The 24,501-nt window shown below is 37.5% G+C and overlaps 2 protein-coding genes across 4 annotated transcripts; both read left to right on the forward strand.

Moving 5' to 3' along the window:
• Nucleotides 1-1,776: 1,776 nt before the first annotated feature.
• LOC131308730 (putative F-box protein At3g17480) lies at nucleotides 1,777-12,571 on the forward strand. 3 transcript variants are annotated; one of them, XM_058335722.1, is made up of 4 exons: nucleotides 1,777-1,925; nucleotides 2,803-2,917; nucleotides 4,295-5,611; nucleotides 12,445-12,571. In XM_058335722.1, exon 3 carries the CDS (start codon nucleotides 4,300-4,302, stop codon nucleotides 5,578-5,580), a length of 1,281 nt encoding a protein of 426 aa, XP_058191705.1. In that variant the 5' UTR covers nucleotides 1,777-1,925; nucleotides 2,803-2,917; nucleotides 4,295-4,299; the 3' UTR covers nucleotides 5,581-5,611; nucleotides 12,445-12,571. The 3 variants fall into 3 exon arrangements, with proteins under 3 accessions (XP_058191705.1, XP_058191707.1, XP_058191706.1); XM_058335723.1 differs by having other exon boundaries at nucleotides 1,815-1,925; nucleotides 2,808-2,917; XM_058335724.1 differs by lacking the exon at nucleotides 2,803-2,917.
• LOC131308731 (putative F-box protein At3g23260) lies at nucleotides 8,652-12,571 on the forward strand. The gene is made up of 3 exons (XM_058335725.1): nucleotides 8,652-8,810; nucleotides 10,360-10,415; nucleotides 11,188-12,571. The coding sequence occupies exons 2-3, from the start codon at nucleotides 10,400-10,402 to the stop codon at nucleotides 11,772-11,774; spliced, it is 603 nt and encodes a 200-aa protein (XP_058191708.1). The 5' UTR covers nucleotides 8,652-8,810; nucleotides 10,360-10,399; the 3' UTR covers nucleotides 11,775-12,571.
• Nucleotides 12,572-24,501: the final 11,930 nt, after the last annotated feature.

A 24,501-nucleotide genomic window follows, 5' to 3' on the forward strand; every position in this document is an offset into this window, starting at 1 on the left:
CAATAGGCAGGGAGAGAGAACACAGGCATAATACTGTTTTCCACAAAAAAAACGTGCATTAGTGTTTTCCACAAAAAACGTGCAAAACCAAATCGGCTAATGTTGCGGGCGTGAAATGACAGGTGCTGTCCAAGTTGTTTTCAAGGCCTGGAAGCCTCAAAATCTGACTCATTTCGAGTGATTGTGCTTGGCCCAAAGGGTAAGGCCTCGTGATGGTTCCTTGGTTGCCTTTGCGAGTTAAGGACTTAAAATTTTCTAATCGTTGCTAGAAAAACGGAAAGAAAGATGAAACTAGGCTAAACTTGGATCAAACAAACTCCATTAACGGTTTAATGAAGCTTGGATACAAGGATTATGATAAAAACTTAAACTACTATGAAGTGAGTACAAGTAATGCTTGAAATAAAAGGAAATAAAGTTGCATAAGCTTTGAGCTTTTGAGGTTGTGGACCCTTCCCAAGGCTTTCAAAATTGTGATTTATAGGCAGGAGCCACAAGCCTTCAGTTGCTTCAAATGCTTCAATGCATGGCTGCCAAGTGGCCCTCTTAAGCTGCTTCAAAATGCTCCAATGAGAGACTTCTTCTTGACCAAACCTTGTTCTCCACTCCAAGAAATCGGCCAAGGCCTGAAAAATCCTTCTTTCTGCATAAAACTTTGTAAAAGGACAAAAGAAATTTCAGCATTCAGGCCTTTGAGCTGCTTCAACACTCAAGCTACTGCTTGAATGGACATCCTCTGGGCCCACCAAAGCTGAGGACCGATACTTCTCCAGGCCTTCTCACCATTTTACTGGTCCTTGCATCCCTTGTGGGCCCTTAAATCCTCCAAGTTTGACTCTTTATGGAAGAAGAATCGAGAAACAAAGGACCAACCAGATTTGGGTGAGCTGCTTGTGAGCAACTTTCTTAGGTCTTCATGAGTCATTTGCCAGCAACTCCAAGGGCTACATGTACACCACCTGTCCCTGGCCTTGCTACATGCTGAAGAATGGGGTCCACTTAGACTTTGAGCTGTTTGTAACCAGCTTACCCGGCCTGCCAAGCAAAAATATTCTAGGCCTTTGAGCTACTTATAAGCAGCTTAAGGCTTTTTCTTGCCAATTAAGGCCATGTGTGACATTTTTTTTAAAGAAATAGGCCCATCTATCAATTGGGTCTGAACTTGAGCTGAATCATAGGCCTCCATTCTTTATAAGCTTTGTAAGCCCAGGCTTGGAGAGAATGCCCAATTTAAACTAATTTGGACCTATTTGAAGGTTCTATTATTTTTAAGAACTGATCTAGGCCTGGATAAAATACTCAGGCCTAATGGATCAACCCAAATCTTTGGCCAATCTTTGTCTTGTGGTAAAGAAATTTTAGGCATCAACTTGAGCCAACCCTTTGCAAACTCCATCTAGTCAATGGCCTCCAAATTGGTCTTATTCCGTGGGCAACCAGTCATCACGCTTTTCAAGGCCACCTTATAACTGATAAACTCATTTTCTAATTTTTGGCCAAAAATGGGTGTAAACAATTAGTTTTTAAAAAAATGGAGGACAAAACTCATTACTTCGTAAGAACAACAAACCCAAATAGAACTATTGAAACTCAATTATAACCTCTTTATGAAAAGGAGATTTATTTTTAGAAAAATAAATTTCGATCGTAATTTTTTACTTTTCATATTCCTCTCATTATAACGAAGCAATAATCTTCAAATAAACTAGTAATAAATACAAAAAAAATTAAATAAAAAAAGAAGTCATTTTAGGCATTTGTGTGGAGTAACATAAATCTCAAACGTTTTGTCCCCACGTGTTATCTCGTCTCTTGTACTTGTACTTAACATGTACATGTAGAGTTGTAGTATTATACTATCAGTTCCCGTTGTCGCTGTCGGTGACCCAAATCGATTTTCTCCTACGGCGATCCGGACTACGATCGTGAGCTCTCTCTCTCTCTCTCTCTCTCTCTCTCTCTCTCTCTCATGTATCGATTTATCTTTCCCTCCATAACGGAAGGAATTATTGGTATGCAATTGAATCTCTATAGTTGTTTCCTGGGCAATTAAATCTCAATAGTTGTTTTCCGATCGTATTAGCAGTTTTTTTTAGAATTTTAGTGATGGACCACGGGACTTTCACTATGAGACTTCTTTTTAATGCTATAATCGGCTGGTTCTATTGATCGATCTTCTTTTCCCCCATCTTCGTCTTTCTTCAATTCTCGTACCTGCAAAGATATACTGCAATGATTGCTTAAAAACACTAACTTAGTAAAGATTCAAAATTTTGCCACGTGGGTTTAGTTTAGTTTAGTTTTTTTTTATATAAGTATAAATAAATATATTAGAACGAGGCATTAAGGGAATGCTGTCCGTAAACAAAAAAAAAAGGCCAAATACAAAAAGGCCCTATGCACCTCCGAGTGAAAAGAAAAGAGCAAACTAATCTAAAAACTGATCAATAGAAGGATTACAATCTCTTTTCTCCCAGCTATACAAAACTATTCACCAAAAGACTCTTAAGTCTGGCCAAACCAAAAGACTCTTAAGTCTAGCCAACGGATGCTCGATTCCTTCAAAACATCTAGAATTTCTCTCTCGCCATAGAATCCACATTAAGCAAAGAGGAATCATGGCCCAAACACGCCGTCTAGTTTTGTAGAATCAGTTTATTGGCTCTAGCAATTGTCTTACAAAGCAAATGTTCTTTTATGCCGTTTTTAGCTGGGGATGTACCCTTCGATTGATGATATTACAGTAGTTTTTTTATAATGACTCAATATCTTGTACTGATCAGATATACACCTTGTTCTTAGGTTAGGCCGGGTTCGCTATTTTGGGTTTAACTACACAACCCTAGGTGAACACTTGCCAACTTTTTAACAGGCTGCATCATTTGTTAATACAGAACTTGACCGTTGTGTTACCCAGGTATGATGTTTGTGTATATAATCTACTTCATAAACCTTAGCCAGTAGATGAATCGTAAAGCATCATTATGTGCAATTGGGTTTAGAAAGTTCGTTTATTCTATATCGTATAGTGTCGATACTAGGACATGTATAGTCCTGGGATTATGATCAATATTTTTTTTTTAGCACTAGTCCTAGATAACACAATTTGAACGCGACACATCTGAATAGAGTGGTAAAGTTGTTATAGCGTCCATCCTTGACATAGACGACATTCGACGTTTGGGACTCTTTGGACACCATAGTAGCTTCTTCCTTTAACATTGGGTAAGGTTTTTTTTCTTAAATCCCTCAGGTGGGGCCCTAATTTGCACCCAAAAGGAACTCGTTCAACCAATTTTCTTAGAATATGGTTGGGATTTGGGTTTTAATTTGAAAAGCGTTCACTAAATGGCTAGGATGCCCATACCCTATCATGCTTTATGTAGTTTTGATTTGCTTTGTATGTGCTACGTCTACATGCTATATGAATATCATTGTGTATAGTACGACTTGTGATTTCGATTATTTATTGCAGATGCACTACTAATTCAGAGGAAAGCACGTGTGCGATAACAATAGTTTTTTTTTTTTTTGGGGGGGGGGAATAACAATGGCATAAACCTACAATTTTATTGCATCCCTGCCTCTTTCGTATCAATTTTTTCATATTGTCCTCTCATGTCCTACTTACATTGTGCCTTTTCTTTCTCACATTTTTTTTATGGGGATGTGTATTTGCTATAGACTCTATGTAGTAGCACATACACAAATATGGACACAGGACACGGGATTTCTAAAAAATGGGGGACACGGATGCGACATATCATTGTCGTGTCCCTGCTATATACCTCGCGCGTCCTCACCGTGTCCCCTAAAAAAGTTAATTCAATTTATTGGACACTCCACGTGGCGTGTCCCATATGTATTTTGCCATATTCCCCGCGTATCTCCGTGTCGGATACAGGGACACGCCGGCCTCTAAGAGTGTCGATGCTTCATAGGCTATAGAGGATTCCCATACTCAAGTTAATCTACAACTTGAATAGCCACTGCTAGATGGAGCTCGAACAATGTTAATATGATAAGGAGAGCCCTTCTTAAAAATCATTCAACACTCAAAACTTTAAGCCTAAGAATAATAGACACGAACATTATTCTCTCATTTTTAGAGGGTTCAGGGATACTACTATGTGTATATGCAAAACACACAATACTTAAATAGAACCTGCACCATGCTTTTAGTGTGTTCATAGTCTTGTTATAATGTCCTCTTGGTTTTGATTCTCTGCATGTTGCTTCTATGTAATTAATATGTTCCATGAAGTGAGCTTTATTGGTATTTTTGCTTTTTTAGGCACAATGGTCCTTGAGTGCTTGACAAGGATTCCACATCTTTGGGATAAGCTAATTTGTTCATTTATTATTCGTAAAGCTGGCTTTTTCATGCGAGATCTTCCCGAGGACATCCTTATTGACATCCTCAGTAGACTCCCTGGAGATTATGTGTTGGAATGTCGAAGGGTATGCAAGCAATGGTTGGCATTAACTTTAACACCTAATTTTGTTGAACTGCATCTTAAGAGAGCTACTCCAGTTCTTTTCCTGCCACGGTTGTTTGACATGTTTATTTTTGATGAACGAGCCAAAGCGAATCAGATGATCAAGAAAATGAGTGCCGAATTAATGTCCTTGGAATCGCCACATACACCACATCTTTATGGGTCGTGCAACGGGTTGCTTGTGCTTTGTGAGAGGTTTCCTAATAGGTTATATTTTGTCTGGAATCCTCTTACAGGGGAAAGAGTAACTGTAAGGCCTCCGGTTTATGAAAGTGAGGTATGTGGGTTTTTCTTCCATCCACGTACCAAAGATTACAGGCTGCTTTTCAAGTACGCGGAGGGCATGGATTTCAAGTTCTTTATATACAGTTTGGGAGGCCAGTTGTGGAGAAAACTTGATAACTTTCCTTACGAACCGAGTGCTTTGGCGACTACACTAAATGGAGCCCTACACTGGATGGTTCACCCTTTTCGCATAAATGATAATGATGACATTTGTAGCAATTCCATCATGATATTTAACATGGACACTGAGGAATTTTGTTCTAAGCCTCATCCAGGAGAGGGATGTATTTCACTGGAGCCGCATTGGGATATGTGCATCTTTGAGATGAAAGGGAAATTAGCTCTCTATATGTTGGATGGCTTGGATGTCCACGTGTGGGTTTCGGAGGATTATGAAAAGTGGATTTGGGGGACAAGATACTTGGTAGGGCTTCATTTGGATGTGGAACGTTATCATTTGGATGTGGAACGTTATCCGTTCAGTAATATGTACTGTGATTATGGGAAATCATCCCTTGGCTTTCTGGACATCCAAAATGATGAGTTGCTGTTTGGATGGGATTTAGGAGGTTTATTTAGATGCAATTTGCGTGAGAAGACTGTCGAGCAAATTTATGGAGTAGGTATCAAGCAAACATGTCAAGACTCTAAGTCTTGCCCGTTTGCCCGTTCGAAGTTGGAACGCTATTACGGCCTCCATTTTTTCGTTCGTTATGCCAACTTCGAACGCTATGAAGGCCTCCGTTTTTTCGTTCGTTATGCCAAGACTTTTGTCTCACCAAGTGGTTTTGGGTGACCAGAATCCATAATTCGAAATAGTGTTCTAGGTTACCCTTTTGATTTCGGAATTCAGAGTGTTATTATTATTATTTTTTTTTATGGGTTTTTGAACAATGTATGTCGTTTATACATGCACAACAACATTCTTATGCATTTCTCATGAGCTAGACATATTCTTCTCCTTTAGTTTTAGGTGTTACTCCCTCCGCCTCCAAATAACAGTCCATTATTCTATTTTGAGTTTTTCTTTAATAAGTGACCATTTTGAAAATGTAATGGGTAAAAGTTTCTAAAGTTATCACGTTAACATTTTATAATTTAGTGGGTAAAGAGATAATATTGAAAAGTGGAGGTAAAAGTTGATGGATTACGTGTAATGATGTGTTTTCTTAATAAATTAGAATTACGAAATTGTATACTTAAAAAGGGACGGAGGAAATATTTCTTTTGTTGGCGAGCAAGAATCAGTCCAATGACGACGACAAAATGTGAGTCCAATGACGAGGACAAAATGTGAGTAAGATACGTCGTAGCTTTTTTGTGTTACCAACTGCACAAATTACAAGTATTTACCTATCGTTTTTTTTTTGATTCTCAGTATTTACCTATTGTCAGATCTGAGTAAAAGTGAAGCAAGTCATGGTCAGAAAGTTAAGAATTCATACAAACCGGATTTCTATTCACATTAAAATTATTACCGTGCCTACTATTTATTGTGAAGCCATTAGCCATGAGAGGAAGAAGATGATTGGATTTTCGTAAGCTCTCATCTTCCTCCCTAAGTTCTCTAGGATAGAGTCTTAACGCAGGCGAGAGTTCGAGTTCCCGGCGGATGCTCGAGCCTCGTTTGTGGATCGAAGGGAGGGATCTTTCAATAGTTGTACACTAGGTGGTGCCGTGGCCGGTGATGGTCCGTTCTCATGGATGGTAGCTATGGCTCGAACCGGATATTCCATTGGCGGGTAGGGAGCCCCTATGGTCACGCCTAAAAAGGGTTGCTACACTGGTTGTCCCTTCCCATCCTTTTTGAGTATAAAAAAAAAAAAGATCAGGTGAAGGAATCAAGGGTAGGAGAGTTACAAGTTCGTTCACAAGAGAAGAAGTAATCGTCTTTCAACTGGTCAAAACATAGTCTCAGCATCTTGAAGCGAACCATCTACATTCAAAGCAATCAAATCCAGTGCATCTTGACGTCCAAATCCTCATCAGCAGAGATCTTTCTCAGTCTAGCCACAATATCGCTATCCTTGAACTTGTTAAAGACATATTTCGGGCACCGAGATAACACGGCACATGGGAGTCTGGGACATTGTCAAGATCAGCGGTACTCACAAATACGAACACAACGCGCGGAGGCGGTTCCTCAAGAAACTTAAAGAAATGCCAGCCACATCTTAGACGGCAACAAGTGACACTCATCAGTAATGAAGACTCTGCATCGTGAAAATGCTGATGAAGGACCAACGGACAGGTTTTTCGAAAGGTCCTTATTTAACTCTGTCGATTCCCTTCTACTAGTGCTATCAACTTCTATGAGATTGTTGGTTTTACCACAGATAAAATCAGCACATTCCCTACAGACCCACCCCACATGGTTTGGATTCTTTATTGGCAAGGCAACTCAAGGCAGCTGCAAAACATCCGTGGCGGCTCCAGAAATTTGTGATAGGGTGTTCAAAAATTACCTTAACTCTACTCGCTGATATATCAACCAATAATATATGTGCAAAACCTCATGTATTAATATAAATAGTGTAGACAAAAAAAACATGACTTTTATTTTTAGAAAATTAACTACGAGGCAAAATGAGAACTTAAAAATATGTACCATATTTTTTAACAAAAAATCTTCTTTTTTTTTTTTAAGTTGTTGTATTGCATAGTCAATAGTGTTTCGAGAATGGAGGGACTTAAATTTTAGAGTTATTTTAGCTAGATGAGTTATCATATTTTTTGCCAACATTTAATCGGTGTATTAATCTACTAAAACTATTTTGAAAGAAATCGTAGAGAGTATGTTGAGGCCGACCCTTTTTCAAAAATATATTGTTCATTAGGATGTCATGATGAGATTTTCTATCTTAATCTTAAATTCGAAGGAATATTATTCAAGCTAACGGGGAATGTATGTTATTGAAATTTTTAAAGCTTTGTCTTTTATTCTATAAGCAAACAAGATTAAAAAAAATAAAGTAGTTATTGTTACAAATGCAAAATTAACACATTAAGACCATCGACAATAGGGAGGGAGGGAGAACACAGGCATAATACTTAAATCACTAAATTCTTCTTTTTCTCTTTCTTTTTTTTAATTAGGATTGTGAGTTTTATTTGAGATAATGTGTTAGATGTTCAACTATGAATTATTTGGATTGATGGAATGTAATTGGGTTGTGATTGAGTGTTCAATTGCTTGAGTTGGGTGTTCAATTCTTTTTGGCTTAGGTGTTCAAGATTATGATTATTAGAATTGAGTGTTCATTGATATTTGAGTTGGGTGTTCAAAGAGAGGTTAGCCCATAATTTTTACATATATTATAAGCAAAAAAAATTTGTTTGGATATTCATGTGACCATGAAATAGTGAATGTAGAGCCGCCGGCCTGTGCAAAACATCCTGGCCGTTAACGTCTTCCCAGACCCACGAGGACCTTGGAAGAGATAAACATGGGTAATCCTTCCCCTTGACATTGCATTCATAATTAACTAAATTCCTCTTATAACATATCCATCATTCTTCCTTATTCACTCAAAATCTTATCCATTCAACAAACAGACAGTAAGAGACAAGTTTTTTAGTGCATTAGTTTAAAAAAAAAATGAATGACAAAACTCATTACTTCGTAAGAACAACAAACCCTAATAGAAGCTCAAACTCAATTGTAACCTCTTTATGAAAAGGAGGTTTATTTAAAATAAAAAAAAAGATTTCAATCGCAATTTTTTACTTTTTACATTCCTTTCGGAATCAATAATCTTCCAAAAAAACCAACAAAATAACTAACAATTACAAAAAAATCAAATAAAAATCTAAAAATATAAATCATTTGGCTTATAATTCCAAACTAGGCATTTGCATTTGTGTGGAGGAACATAAATCTCAAACGTTTTGTCCCCACGTGTTATCTCGTCTCTTGTACTTGGCCTTTGCATGTACATGTAGAGTTAGAGTATTATACCATCAGTTCCCGTTCTCGCTGTCGGTGACCCAAATCGATATCCTCCTACGGCGATCCGGACTACGATCGTGAGCTCTCTCTCTCTCTCTCTCTCTCTCTCTCTCTCTCTCTCTCTCTCTCATGTATCGATTTATCTTTCCCTCCATAACGGAAGGAATTATTGGTATGCAATTGAATCTCTATAGTTGTTTCCTGGGCAATTAAATCTCAATAGTTGTTTTCCGATCGTATTAGCAGTTTTTCTTAGAATTTTAGTGATGGACCACGGGACTTTCACTATGAGACTTCTTTTTAATGCTCTAATCGGCTGGTTCTATTGATCGATCTTTTTTTCCCCCATCTTCGTCTTTCTTCAATTCTCGTACCTGCAAAGATATACTGCAATGATTGCTTAAAAACACTAACTTAGTAAAGATTCAAAATTTTGCCACATGGGTTTAGTTTAGTTTAGTTTTTTTTTTATATAAGTATGAATAAATATATTAGAACGAGGCATTAAGGGAATGCTGCCCGTAAACAAAAAAAAAGGCCAAATACAAAAAGGCCCTATGCACCTCCGAGCGAAAAGAAAAGAGCAAACCAATCTAAAAACTGATCAGTAGAAGGATTACAATCTTTTTTCTCCTGGCTATACAAACTATTCACCAAAAGACTCTTAAGTCTAGCCAACGAATGCTCGATTCCTTCAAAACATCTAGAATTTCTCTCTCGCCATATAACCCACATTAAGCAAAGAGGAATCATGGCCCAAACACGCCGCCTAGTTTCGTAGAATCAGTTTATTGGCTCTTGCAATTGTCTTACAAAGCAAATGTTCTTTTAGAGGAAGTACCATGCTGGATGCCGTTTTTAGTTGGGGATGTACCCTTCGATTGATGATATTACAGTAGTTTTTAATAATGACTCAATATTTTGTACTGATCAGATATACACCTTGTTCTTAGGTTAGGCCGGGTGGGCTATTTCGGGTTTAACTAAGCAAATGTTCTTTTACCAACTTTTTAACTGGCTGCATCATTTGTTAATACAGAACTTGACCATTGTGTTAACCAAGTATGATATTTGTGTATATTTTCTACTTTATAAAACTTAGCCAGTAGATGAATCATAAAGCATCATTATGTGCAATTGGGTTTAGAAAGTTTGTTTATTCTTTATCGTATAGTGTTGATACTAGGACATGTGTAGTCCTGGGAGATGTGTTATGATCAATTTTTTTTAAGCACTAGTCTCCTAGATAACACAAGTTGAACGTGACACATCTGAATAGAGTGGTAAAGTTGTTATAGCGTCCATCCTTGACATAGACAACATTCGACGTTTGGGACTCTTTGGACACCATATATAGTAGCTTCTTTCTTTCATTGGGTAAGGTTTGTTTTCTTAAATCCCTCGGGTGGGGCCCTAATTTGCACCCAAAAGGAACTCGTTCAACCAATCTTCTTAGAATATGGTTGGGATTTGGGTTTAAGTTGAAAAGCGTTCACTACATGGCTAGGATGCCCATACCCTATCAAGCTTTATGTAGTTTTGATTTGCTTTGTATGTGCTACGTCTACATGCTATATGAATATCATTGTATATAGTACGACTTGTGGTTTCGATTATTTATTGCAGATGCACTACTAATTCAGAGGAAAGCAAGCGTGGGATAACAATGGCATATACATCGGGTTTTTTTTTTTTTTTTGGGTGGGGGGGATAACAATGGCATAAACCTACAATTTTATTGCATCCCTGCCTCTTTCGTATCAATTTTTTCATATTGTCCTCTCATGTCCTACTTGCATTGTACCTTTTCCTTGTCACATTTTTTTTATGGGGATGTATATTTGCTATAGACTCTATGTTGTAGCACAGACACGAATATGGACACGGGATTTCTCAAAAATGGGGGACACGGACGCGGCAGATCATTGTCGTGTCCCTGCTGTATACCTCACGCATCCTCACCGTGTCCCCCTAAAAAAGTTAATTCAATTTATTGGACACTCCACGTGGTGTGTCCCATATGTATTTTGCCATGTTCCCCACGTATCTCCTTGCCAGACACGGGAGCACGCCGGTCTCTAGGAGTGTCGATGCTTCATAGGTTATAGAGGATTCCCATACTCAAGTTAATCTACAAATTGAATAGCCACTACAAGATGGAGCTCGAACAATGTTAATATGGTAAGGAGAGCCCTTCTTAAAAATCATTCAACACTCAAAACTTTAAGCCTAAGAATCATAGACACGAACATTATTCTGTCATTTTTAGAGGGTTCAGCAATACTAGTGTGTGTATATGCAAAACACGCAATACTTAAATAGAACCCGCACCATGCTTTTAGTGTGTTCATACTCTTGTTATAACGTCCTCTTAGTTTTGATTCTCTGCATGCTGCCTCTACGTAATTAATATGTTCCATGTAGTGAGCTTTAATGGTATTTTTGCTTTTTTAGGCACAATGGTCCTTGAGTGCTTGACATGGATTCCACATCTTTGGGATAAGCTAATTTGTTCACTTATTATTCGTAAAGCTAGCTTTTTCATGCGAGATCTTCCCGAGGACATCCTTATTGACATCCTCAGTAGACTCCCCGGAGATTATGTGTTAGAATGTCGAAGGGTATGCAAGCAATGGTTGGCATTAACTTTAACACCTAATTTTATTGAACTGCATCTTAAGAGAGCTACTCCAGTTCTTTTCGTGCCATGGTTGTTTGACATGTTTATTTTTGACGAACGAGCCAGAGCGAAGAAGATGATCAAGAAAATTAGTGCCGAATTAATGCACTTGGAATCGCCACATACACCACATCTTTATGGGTCGTGCAACGGGTTGCTTGTGTTTCGTGAGAGGTTTCCTAGAAGGTTATATTTTGTCTGGAATCCTCTTAGAGGGGAAAGAGTAACTATAAGGCCTTTGGTTCATGAAAGTATGGTATGTGGGTTTTTCTTCCATCCACTTACCAAGGATTATAGGCTGCTTTTCATGTACCTGGATGGCATGGACTTCAAGTTCTTTTTATACAGTTTGGGAGGCTAGTTGTGGAGAAAACTTGATAACTTTCCTTACCGACCGAGTGCTTTGACTCCCCCGACAACACTAAATGGAGCCCTACACTGGATGGTTCACCCTTTTCGCATAACTGATATTGATGACATTCCCTTTTATAGCACTTTCGTCATGATATTTAACATGGACACTGAGGAATTTTGTTCTAAGCCTCATCCAGGAAGGGGTTATCTTTCGCTGATCGAGCATAGGGATGTGTTCCTCTTTGAGATGAAAGGGAAATTAGCTCTCTATATGCTGTTGGGTGACTTGTTTGTCGACGTGTGGGTTTTGGAGGATTATGAAAACTGGATTTGGGGGAAAAGACACTCGGTAAGGCCTCATTTGGATGTGGAACGTTATCCTCGCAACTTTGATTATGGGAACTCATACATTAGCCTTGTGGACATCCAAAATGATGAGTTGCTGTTTGGATGGGATTTTGGAGGTTTATTTAAATACAATTTGCGTGAGAAGACTGTCAAGCAAATTTATGGGGTAGGGATCAAGCAAACGTGTCAAGACTCAGAGTCTTGCCCGTTTGCCCGTTCGCAATTGGAACGCAATTGCGGCCGTTTTTTCTGTGTTCGTTATGCCAAGACTTTCGTCTCACCAAGTGGTTTTGGGTGACCAGAATCCATAATTCGAAATAGTGCTCTAGGGTGCCCTTTCCTTTTTCATTGTAAAAGGATTACGGAATTCAGAGTCTTTTCTTACGGGTTTTTGAACAATGTATGTCGTTTATACATGCACAACAACATTCTTATGCGTATCTCCTGTGCTAGACATATTCTTCTTCTTTAGTTTTAGGTGTTACTCCCTCCGCCGCCAAATAACAGTCCATTATTCTATTTTGGATTGTCCTTTAATAAATATCTATTTTGAAAATGTAATGGTTAAAAGTTTCTAAAGTTATCACGTTAACATTTTTTAATTTAGTGGGTAAAGAGATAATTTTGAAAAGTGGAGGTAAAAGTTGACTAATTACGTGTCATGATATATTTTCTTAATAAATTAAAATTACGAAATTGTACACTTAAAAAGAGACAGATGAAATATTTCTTTTGTTGGCGAGCCGGAATCAATCCAATGACGAGGACAAAATGCGAGTAGATACGTCGTAACTTTTTTGTGTTGCCAACTGCACAAATTACAAGTATTTACCTATTGTCAGATCTCAGTAAAAGCGAAGCAGGTCATGGTTAGAAAGTTAAGAATTCATACAAACCGGATTTCTATTCACATTAAAATTATTACTGTACTTACTATTTATTGTGAAGCCATTAGCCATGAGAGGAAGAAGATGGTTGGATTCTCGTAAACATTCATCTCTCTCTTTTAGTCCTCTAGGATGGAGTAGTTTAGGATTAACGAACGGTAAAAAAAAAAAAGAAAAAAAAAAGAGTCGATGCACAAAATTGTTAGAAAACATGAAAATGTCCATAAAAGGAAAATGTAGGTCTCAGATTTACAGCAATATGAATCTGAACCCTTTATTTTTTTTTTCACGGACACTTTTATGTTTTATTTTCATGAACCGTATCAAGCCTTGTACCGCTTCTGGCATTATCGTTTATCACCCACAATTCACCGATAAATTTGTCAATGTTGTACAAATGGAATTGAAGAGCATTGATTTTTTTTTTCTTTGATCATACACACCAGCAAATCAAAACCAAAAGAAAGCAAAATGCCAACCAAAACACCACAAACAAACACCGAAAAATCGTTAAAAACAATCCACCGACAGGCAATATCAAAACAAACAAAAGCCAAGAGACCAACCCACAACCATGACAAACAAACCGAAAGAACAAAATAAAAAACCAAGCTAGAAACAACCCAAAACCGCAAAACCCCGGAATTAAAATTCTAGAGAAAGAGAGGCACCATCCTCAAAGGCATCATCATCCTCCTCGAAAACATCTAGCTGATCAAAAAAATTCTTCATTCAAGTCGTCTAGAGCATTAATCCTTTCGCTAATTTCTCCTCCTCGATTTCAACGAATTTCCTTAAATTATACACCTAACTTCTCCCCCACTAATTTCATTTAATGTTCAGCTTGGCTCCTAAATCCAAAGCGCGTTGAATATATCTCATCATTATGTTTCACCTTCAATTATTTTCTTCCATCCTCACTGGAACCTTGTCTCTTTTGTGGTTATCCGACGACAAGTGTTCTTGAGCTTTGCGGATGCCTAAAGTTAACAGGGATGCTATGCTTACAACATTCCATTACAATTGTGTTCCAGTGTCACGTCAGCATGTTGTATACATGTTGTAATGGAATGTTGTAAGCGTAGCATTTCTCGTTAGTTAATTGGTACCATCTTAATGTACCCTCCATTACGCCAGGTGAGATTTTCTTCTTGTTCGGTTGGGTTTCTTCTTGTTCTTTTCTTTTTTTTTTTCAATATTATATACATAAGTAGGGGTACGTTATGAGAAATTAGTATGTTGTCAACTAAAGGTGATTCAACGTCTCTCCAGAGGCTCGAACACCAGAACTTTCTCTGGAAAACCGAGGGATAGAACCAGATGAGCTAAGAACCATGTACATCCGATTAGGTTTCTTCGATGCTTTAATTTTTGTTGGCATGGAGGCCTGATATAACTCTGTATTTGTGAACATTTTCCCATGCCTGCAACATAATCTAGGAAAATAAAAAGCGCATGAGACCCGAGCCATCAGATGCACAATTTGATAACTCGGATTGTGCATAGTCCGGTGCTGCGCCACCATCCCCCAATTTCCAAAGTGTAAGTATAATCTTCGAGGAGTTTGGTGGAAAACATACTACTTTCAAGTTAATCTGATTGAGAGGATAAACAAAGAAAAAAGAGAAATCTTATTGACGGTGGGAACAAAGAGTTTGAGGGGATTTCTGATTGCAAAGAGACCTGGGAAACAAAGAGTTTGGTGGGAACAAAAACTTTTTTTTTTTTTTTTTGTAGTAGTAGTAGTAGGAAACATAATCTAATTGCAACATAAATATTTATTTCTTCAAGTCTATTTTTGTAAATAAATGGTCTGGTTAGGTTTAAACTAAGGTTTCCAATTATGGAATAAGGGACCGAACCAAAAATATTCCGTCCCATTTTTGTAGAACAATAACCAATTCATTAAACCATAAAACCAATCCAAATAGGCTAGTTCGGTCTGGTAGGTCCGGTTTACCGGTTTTGTTGGATTTCTTGGACACCCCTATTAACTTAGAAGGCCAAAAAAAGAAAAGGTGGGCATCATGTAGGACGTCTTGATTGAGAAGCTACCGACTATTAAACAATCCAAATGAGAGCCCATAAGTGCCTTGGGACATCACGCGGGCAGTACTCCTAACACTTCTCTACCACATATTATGGGAGCTATAATACTTTGTAGTAAAACCACGATGGAAAAAAGGTTTGGAGCACCTTGACGGGCCCGGCCATTGAATAATTATTCCCTATGTTAACAAGTCCGTCTGTTGTGTGGAGGAACAACATAAATCTCATACCTTTAGTCTCCACGTTATCTCGTCTCTTGTACTTGTATCTGCCAGTTCACGTTCTCACCGTCGATCGATTTCCTACGACGGCGATCCGGACTACGATCGTGAGCTCTCTCTCTCTCTCTCTCTCTCTCTCTCTCTCTCTCTCAAGTATCGATTTATCGAGGTTTTGAACAATTCTGGGCAATTGAATCTCATTAGTTGGTTTCATTTTTTCCCCAGGTTCGTCTTTCTTTACTTGGAATCTCTCTGGTTTCAACTGGATTTTTTCATCTGTGAGGGTTAAACTTTTTCTTCCCTGTAATTTCTACCTTTGAGTTTTTTTTTTTTTTTTTGCGTCCTTAAACTATCACATTGCGCTCTATTTGGTTCAATGCTTAACAGACCCAGACAATTTAGACGGAAAGCATCCCAAATGACATATTCCCCACCAATGTAAGGGAAGAATAGGTATTCCACCTCCACAACCTACGAAGCATCGAGGTGTCGCTGTGTCCGAGGTGTCGTTGTGTCCGAACATGGGGACACGTGTCCGACACGCCATTTGGCGTGTCTAATAATTTAATTTAATTTATTATATAACCAAAACACGCAATACTTAAATAGAACACGCATCACGTTCCAAGTGTGTGCATATTCTTCTTATGATATCCTCTTGGTTTTGGTTCTCTCCATGTTGCTTCTACGTAATTAATACGGAGTATATTATTTGTATTGAGCTTTATTCGTATTTGTGATTATTTAGGCACAATGGTCCTTGAGTGCTTGACATGGATTCCACATCTTTGGAATAAGCTAATTTGTTCACTTACTATTCGTAAAGCTGGTTTTGCCATGCAAGAGGAAATCTTTATTGACATCTTAGTAGACTCTCCGGAGATTGTGTGTTAGAATGCCAAAGGAATGTCGTTATTTAGTTGGGGATGTACCCTTCGATTGATGATATTACAGTAGTTTTTAATAACGACTCAATATTTTGTACTAATCAGATATACACTTTTTTCTCAGGTTAGGCCGGGTTGGCTATTTTGGGTTTAACTACGCAACCCTAGGTGAACTACCAACTTTTTAACCGGCTGCATCATTTGTGTTGGTGATATTACAAAAGTTTACACCAAAAATAGATATAACAATGGACAAATTAACAGGCTGAGTCGCGGAAATCTTGCTCTCTTTTAAGGATATTCAAGCCCTCTACGGTAACAAACCAATGCAGTAGAAAATTTCTGACTTGTCCCCTTTAGGATATAAACAGCCCGATAATTTATCATATGGTTCGGACCTACTCTGCACAAGTAGGAGAACCCAAAGCTCCACAAAAGAATAGCCTTACACTTTGCCCAAAACTCTCACGTACATATTAAAAACTCTCTGGTTTTGAGAAAACAAAGATAGAAGGAAGAATTGAGTATGGAAAAAGCTAAGTGTTTGGAAAAGTTTTGGTATTACTCTCGGCTTTTTTGGCTGGGATTGCTTCTTATATACAAAGTCACTCAAGCAAGCCTTATATAGGCATCAAAACATACATATAAGGGCAAAATGGAGAAAAGAAACAAATCAAGCTATATCTCTTACATTAATGACTAAATCCCATAGGATTTATAAGTAAATAGATACGAAAGATATGCTCCTTGATCCTAGATTTGTTCTTAGATTTTCTAGATTTGTTAGATATACTCCTTGATTCTTCTAGATTTGCTTCTAGATATCCAAACACCCAATTAAATGATGTGATTTCAAGATCAGATTTGATCTTTCAAGTGGATATCCAAATAAACGCTAAGATAATAGCCTCTCACGTAGATATACACGTGACTTATAAAAGTTTAGCACCAAAAAATGTACAGAAATTTAATATTAAAATAATAAATTTCCAACAATTTGTTAATACAAAACTTGATCGTTGTGTTACCCAGGTATGATATTTGTGTATATAATCTACTTTATAAAACTTAGCCAGTAGATGAATCATAAAGCATCATTATGTGCAATTGGGTTTAGAAAGTTCGTTTGTTCTTTATCGTATAGTGTCGTTACTAGGACATGTGTAGTCCTGGGATTATGATCAGCACTAGTCCTAGATAACACAAGTTGAACGTGACACATCTGAATAGAGTGGTAAAGTTGTTATAGCGTCCATCCTTGACATAGACAACATTCGACGTTTGGGACTCTTTGGACACCATATATAGTAGCTTCTTTCTTTCATTGGGTAAGGTTTGTTTTCTTAAATCCCTCGGGTGGGGCCCTAATTTGCACCCAAAAGGAACTCGTTCAACCAATCTTCTTAGAATATGGTTGGGATTTGGCTTTAAGTTGAAAAGCGTTCACTACATGGCTAGGATGCCCATACCCTATTATGCTTTATGTAGTATTGATTTGCTTTGTACGTGCTACGTCTACATGCTATATGGATATCATCGTAGATAGTACGACTTGTGATTTCAATTATTTGTTGCAGATAAACTACTACTTCACAGGAAAGCACGCGTGGGATAACAATGGCATATACATCATTTTGGGGGGGATAACAATGGCATAAACCTACAATTTTATTGCATCCCTGCCTCTTCCTTATCAATTTTTTCATACTGTCCTCTCATGTTCTACTTGCATTGTGCTTTTTCCTTGTCACATTTATTTGCAAAAGACTCTTTGTAGTAGTACAAACACGAATATGGACACAGGACGCGGGATTTCTAAAAAATGGGGGACACAAACAGGATAGGTTACACTGAAAAAAATAAATAATATAATATTTATTTTATACCAATAGAAAAATCGTTAGATAAATAAGCTTCAAGCTTCAATAGATGTAAACAAGCATCCTATTACATACTTTTAACCCAAAATATTTTTAGTAATTCACATGTCCCCCAAAAAAATTTAAAAAATTGCATATTTAATCATTGTCGTGTCCCCGCTGTATGTTGTATCCCTCGAGCGTCCTCGCTATGCACCTCTCATGTCCCCCTAAAAAAGTTAATTCTCCACGTGGCGTGTTCCATATGTATTTTGCCATGTTTCCCACGTATCTCCGTGTCGGACACGGGGACGCACCGGCCTCTAGGAGTATCAGTGCTTCATAGGCTATAGAGGATTTCCATACTCAAGTTAATCTACAACTTGAATAGCCGCTACAAGATGGAGCTCGAACAATGTTAATATGAAAAAGAGAGCCCTTCTTAAAAATCAATCAACACTCAAAACTTTAAGCCTAAGAATAATAGACACGAACATTATTCTGTCATTTTTAGAGGGTTCAGGGATACTATGTGTATATGCAAAACACACAATACTTAAATAGAACCCGCACCATGCTTTTAGTGTGTTCATATTCTTGTTATAATGTCCTCTTGATTTTGATTCTCTGCATGTTGCTTCTACGTAATTAATATATTTCATGTGGTGAGCTTTATTGGTATTTTTGCTTTTTCAGGCACAATGGTCCTTGAGTGCTTGACATGGATTTCACATCTTTGGGATAAGCTAATTTGTTCACTTATTATTCGTAAAGCTGGCTTTTTCATGCGAGATCTTCCCGAGGACATCTTTATTGACATCCTCTGTAGACTCCCCAGAGATTATGTGTTGGAATGTCGAAGGGTATGCAAGCAACGGTTGGCATTAACTTTAACACCTAATTTTGTTGAATTGCATCTTAAGAGAGCTACTTCAGTTCTTTTCGTGCCACGTTTGTTTGACATGTTTATTTTTGACGAACGAGCCAAAGCAAAATAGATGATCAAGAAAATGAGTGCTGAATTAATGCCCTTGGAATCGCTACATACACCACATCTTTATGGGTCATGCAATGGGTTGCTTGTGTTTCATGAGAGGTTTGCTAGAATGTTATATTTTGTCTGGAATCCTCTTACAGGGGAAAGAGTAACTATAAGGCCTCCGGTTCATGAAAGTATGGTATGTGGGTTTTTCTCATCCATTTACCAAGGATTACAGGCTGCTTTTCATATATGCGGAGGGCATGGATTTCAAGTTCTTTATATACAGTTTGAGAGGTCAGTTGTGGAGAAAACATGATAACTTTCCTTACCAACCGTGTACTTTGGCAACAACACTAAATGGAGCCCTACACTGGATGGTTCACCCTTTTCGCATAAATGATAATGATGACATTTGTAGCAATTCCATCATGATATTTAACATGGACACTGAGGAATTTTGTTCTAAGCCTCATCCAGGAGAGGGATGTATTTCACTGGAGCCGCGTTGGGATATGTGCATCTTTGAGATGAAAGGGAAATTAGCTCGTGTGGGTTTTGGAGGATTATGAAAAGTGGATTTGGGAGACAAGATACTTGGTAAGGCTTCATTTGGAGACAAGATACTTGGGAAGGCTTCATTTGGATGTGGAACATTATTTTGATGTGGAACATTATCCGTTCCGTAATACGTAGTGTGATTATGGGAAATCATCCATTAGCTTTCTGGACATCCAAAATGATGAGTTGCTGTTTGGATGGGATTTACGAGGTTTATTTACATGCAATTTGCGTGAGAAGACTGTCGAGCAAATTTATGGAGTAGGGATCAAGCAAACGTGTCAAGACTTTAAGTCTTGCCCGTTTGCCCGTTCAAAATTGGAATGCTACGGTCGTTGTTTTTTCGTTCGTTATGCCAATACTTTCGTCTCACTAAGTGGTTTTGGGTAACCAGAATCCATAATTCGATATATTGTTCTAGGGTATCCTTTCCTTTTTCATTGTAAAAGGATTTCGGAATTCAGAGTTTTTCTTATGGGTTTTTGAACAATGCATGTCGTTTATACATGCTCAACAACATTCTTATGCATATCTCCAGTGCTAGACATATTCTTCTCCTTTAGTTTTAAGTGTTACTCCCTCCGCCTCCAAATAACAGTCCACTATTCTATTTTGAATTTTTCTTTAATAAATGTCCATTTTGAGAATGTAATGGGTAAAAGTTTCTAAAGTTATCACGTTAACATTTTATAATTTAGTAGGTAAAGAGATAATATTGAAAAGTTGAGATAAAAATTGATGGTTTACGTGTAATGATATGTTTTTTTAATAAGTTAAAACTACAAAATTATACACTTAAAAAAGGATGGAAGAAATATTTCTTTTGTTGGCGAGCAGGAATCAGTCCAATGACGAGGACAAAATGTGAGTATGATACGTCGTAACTTTTTTGTGTTACCAACTGCACAAATTACAATTATTTACCTATTGTCAGATCTGAGTAAAAGTGAAGCAGGTCCTGGTCAGAAAGTTAAGAATTCATACAAACCGGATTTCTATTCACATTAAAATTATTACTGTACTTATATTTATTGTGAAGCCATTAGCGATGAGCGGAAGAAGATGGTTGGATTTTCATAAGCACTCATTTCCTTTCCTAAGGCTCCGTTTCAGAAATATTCTTAAAAAATAAGCAGCTTATTTCACATTTTCAAACTTAAAAATAATGTAAATGAAAAATATTTTTCAATTTTTTTTGCATCGTATAAAAGATCTCATCGAGATCTTTCAAATAAGATCCACATTGCATTTTTTAAATTTCAATAAGTCCATAATTTTTTAGCTTGAAATTGCCTTTTTAAAAAATAAGGATTTTTTTCTCTTTTCGGAACGGGCTCTAAGTTCTCTAGGATAGAGTAATTTAAGATTAATGAATGGCAACCAAAAAAGAATGAGTAGATACACGAAATTGTTAGAAAACATAAAAGTGTCCATAAAAAGAAAATGAAGGGCTCAGATTTACAGCAATATGAATTTGAGCTCTTTATTTTTCTTTCATGGACACTTTCATGTTCTGTTTTCACGAACCGTATCAAGCCTTGTAGATACCACAACCCCCGCTTCGGGCATTATCATTTATCACCCACAATTCACCCCGATAAATTTGTCAATGTTGTACAAATGGAATTGAAGAGCATTGAATTTTTCTTTTCTTTGATCATACACACCAGCAAACCAAAACCAAAAGAAAACAAGATGCCAACCAAAACACCACAAACAAACACCGAAAAACCGTTAAAAACAACCCAACAATAGGCAATATCAAAACAAATAAAAGCCAAGAGACCAACCTCAAAACCATGACAAACAAACTGAAAGAACAAAATTGAAAACCGAGGGAAACAACCCAAAACCGCAAAACACGGAATTAAAATTCCAGAGAAAGAGATGCACCATCCTCGAAGGCATCATCATCCTCCATAAAATCATCTAGCCGATCAAAAAAAAAAATCCAAAACCCTTAACCGAACAAGATCTTAGATTTATCTGTCAACAAGATCTTAGATTTATCTGTCAAAGTTACAATGCCTTTCAAAAAAAAAAGAAGTTATAATGTCTCAAGAAAATGTGAAAGAATAATGTTTTATTGGAATGCTGCATCATCGTAAATTTCTTCTCCTTTTTGTGGGTACTTGGTGTCAGTGCTTGTCATCTAGAATGAATAACATGGGACAAGTGGATCGACAATATTCTGGTTTGAGATACAAAAAATTTGAAACGGTAAAAGGAAAACCATGTGGATAAAATAATAGTGCCTTGGGCAAAGTAGGAGCAAAGCTCTAGAAAACAAGATTAGCGACGATTTTGAATCTGCGAGAATATTCCCGATTGAACATCATGTGGGTGATTAAAAAGAAGGGGTGTACATGGTTAGGATTGGACTGGTTCTATACAAGTCCGTGAACCGATCTATATTTAACGGTTTCAAAGAATTAAGAACCATAACTAGACCATTATAAACTTACACATATAGAACCAAACCACAACCAAACTATTGGACTGGTCCAGTTTGGTTCAGTTCGGTTCTCGGTTCTAAACCAATAAACCATGTTAGCATACAAAAATTGTCAAAAAAAAAAAAGTATTAGCGTACCATTGTTTTTTAAAATAGAGAGAGTAACAAAATCGACCCAAAAATAAGGGTTTCGAGGAAATATAAGATATTGATTGGGGAGTGCAAGAGTTTGGTGGAAACAGAGAGTTTGGTGCAAAGCGTGAATCCGGGGTGTGTGTTGTGCACTTGGTGCATAGCATGGTGCTTTGCGCGATTCGAGCCATCGAATCGTGCATTTGACGGCTCAAATCTCATCTCGACAATGGACGACCGGCTCGAATCTCATCTCAAGGGTACGGTCGTCCATTGTCGAGATGAGATATGAGCCGTCGGATACACGATCTGACAATTCGAATTGTGCACCATTCCCCAATTCGCAAAGCGTAAGTATAATCTTCGAGGAGTTTGGTGGAAAACATACTACTTTCAAGTTAATCTGATTGGGAGGATAAAAAAAGGAAAATCTAATTGATGATGGGAACAAAGAGTTTGAGGAGGTTCTTGATTGCAAAGAGACCTGGGAAACAAAGAGTTTGGTGGGAACAATTTTTTTTTTTTTTTAGAAGTAGTAGTAGGAAACATAATCTAATGGGCAAATTTTCATAGTCATCCCTCTAGTTTTACGGTTGTCTCAATTTCATCCCTCTAGTTTCAATTGTCTCAATTTCATCCCGGTAGTTTGTTTTACGTTCTAAATTGGTAAAATCGTTAACACCGTTAATGAAACTAACAGAAAAAAATATGATTAAAAAATTAAGTGCTCCAATTTTCAATCCGGTTGAACCAGTGCGAAGATCTTAATTTTTTTATCATTTTATCCTAAGTGGTCGTAATGAATTTTTGGCTCTAAGACCTTTCAACAAACACCCAATGACTTTCGCACTCCCTATCAAATTTCTGTAGATGTAGAGAGATAGTACTTCATTTTTCAAATCAATTGCACACAACATGTATGCATAAAGTTTATTGGTTGGCGGAGAGAAAAAAAATGGTGTATACTCTAGTAGGGAATTGATTTTCACACTCTCAGACTAACAACCACACTCCAAAAGGGGAGTGCCAAAATCAACCCATATATGGACTTGATTTTCACATTCTCCTTTTGAAGTGCGGTAAGTAATTTGAGAAGTGCGAAAGTCATTACCCTATATTATATTGTTTTAGGTTTTGAATAGAATCGAAACTTATTTTGTTACGGTTTTTCCAAGTTTGCCAAAGGGCAACAGCTAGCAAAAAGAGTTTGCCACTGGAGTATGGCATCTTTGCCTAAGTTACCCTTCAACTTGAGTCTCAATCCAACCTTTGGTAATCCATAGTTCATGGTGGTGTGCAAAAAACCCGAGGACCCGACCCGACCCGACCCGAAGGGTCTCAGGCGGGGTCGAACATGTGGTTCGGACTGGTGGGGGTTTACTTTCTGTTAAAAATTAGATTTCGGTTTGGAGGTCAGGTTGGTGAGTTCCTTATACGTGCGATCTGACCGGCCTACCCGACCGATCCGAAGTAAAGAATCGGGCTCAGGAACAGTTCTTATCACCTGTGCGGTACGGTTTGCGGGTTCTAAAATATTCTACCCGACATGGTCGGGTCAGGTTTGGGTTTAGGGTCAAACCCGACCTGCAGCGACCCGTGCACACCCCTTCATGCATTGAGTATTTCACTGGAAATTGCCCGTACGTCAAACAGGGTTTAGCCAGATATATACTCAGTCGAGCCGAATTTCATACAGTGTACACAGCCTTAATTGGGCAAACAAGCCAAACTTTTGGGCTTCTACATGCTCTACTTTGATTACTTTTGGACCATAGCGCAACACTTCTTTCTGTTGATTCTCCTTTCAAAATGTGCTTACTCTAACTAATTGTTCAATGAGGGGTTTGGCTCTAAAGTTAGATCTGGTAATTAGCAGGAAAAAAAAAAAAAAAAAAACAGGAGTGCCTGAAGTTAGATCGATCCCATTTCAAGAACCACCCTCGTTTACATAAATTATAGACAAAGTATGAAAATATGAACATTAAAGAACAAGTTCCCTAAGAATTAATTAACTTCAAAAACCTATATAAAGCTGAAAGTTTTTTAATGACGTCTTTATAGAAAAATTGAACTTATTTTTCTGAATATTTGAAAAGCCTATTCCTTTGGGATATACAAACCTTTAATAATAATTTTGTACTTAATTTTTCAGTCCGTCCAGTTTAATCCCGAAAAAGTACATAGAAAATTTCTGTCCACTATATAAAAATATGAAGAACAAGGAAACACCTCCAGAAACTAACACAAATTTAACGAGGCCAAAAATGTAGACTATTTTTCTAGCACTTTTCTCCATTACAACATTCTAGAAGTTAGATCTTCATTTCTCTCCAATCTTTTTTCGTCCATGCAACCC

The sequence above is a fragment of the Rhododendron vialii genome, chromosome 11a (assembly GCF_030253575.1).
Source record: "Rhododendron vialii isolate Sample 1 chromosome 11a, ASM3025357v1".
NCBI lineage: Eukaryota > Viridiplantae > Streptophyta > Magnoliopsida > Ericales > Ericaceae > Rhododendron > Rhododendron vialii.

Excerpts from the sequence above, each read along its gene's own strand:
- LOC131308730 (XM_058335722.1), top strand. The coding sequence starts at position 4,300 with ATGGTCCTTGAGTGCTTGACAAGGATTCCACATCTTTGGGATAAGCTA.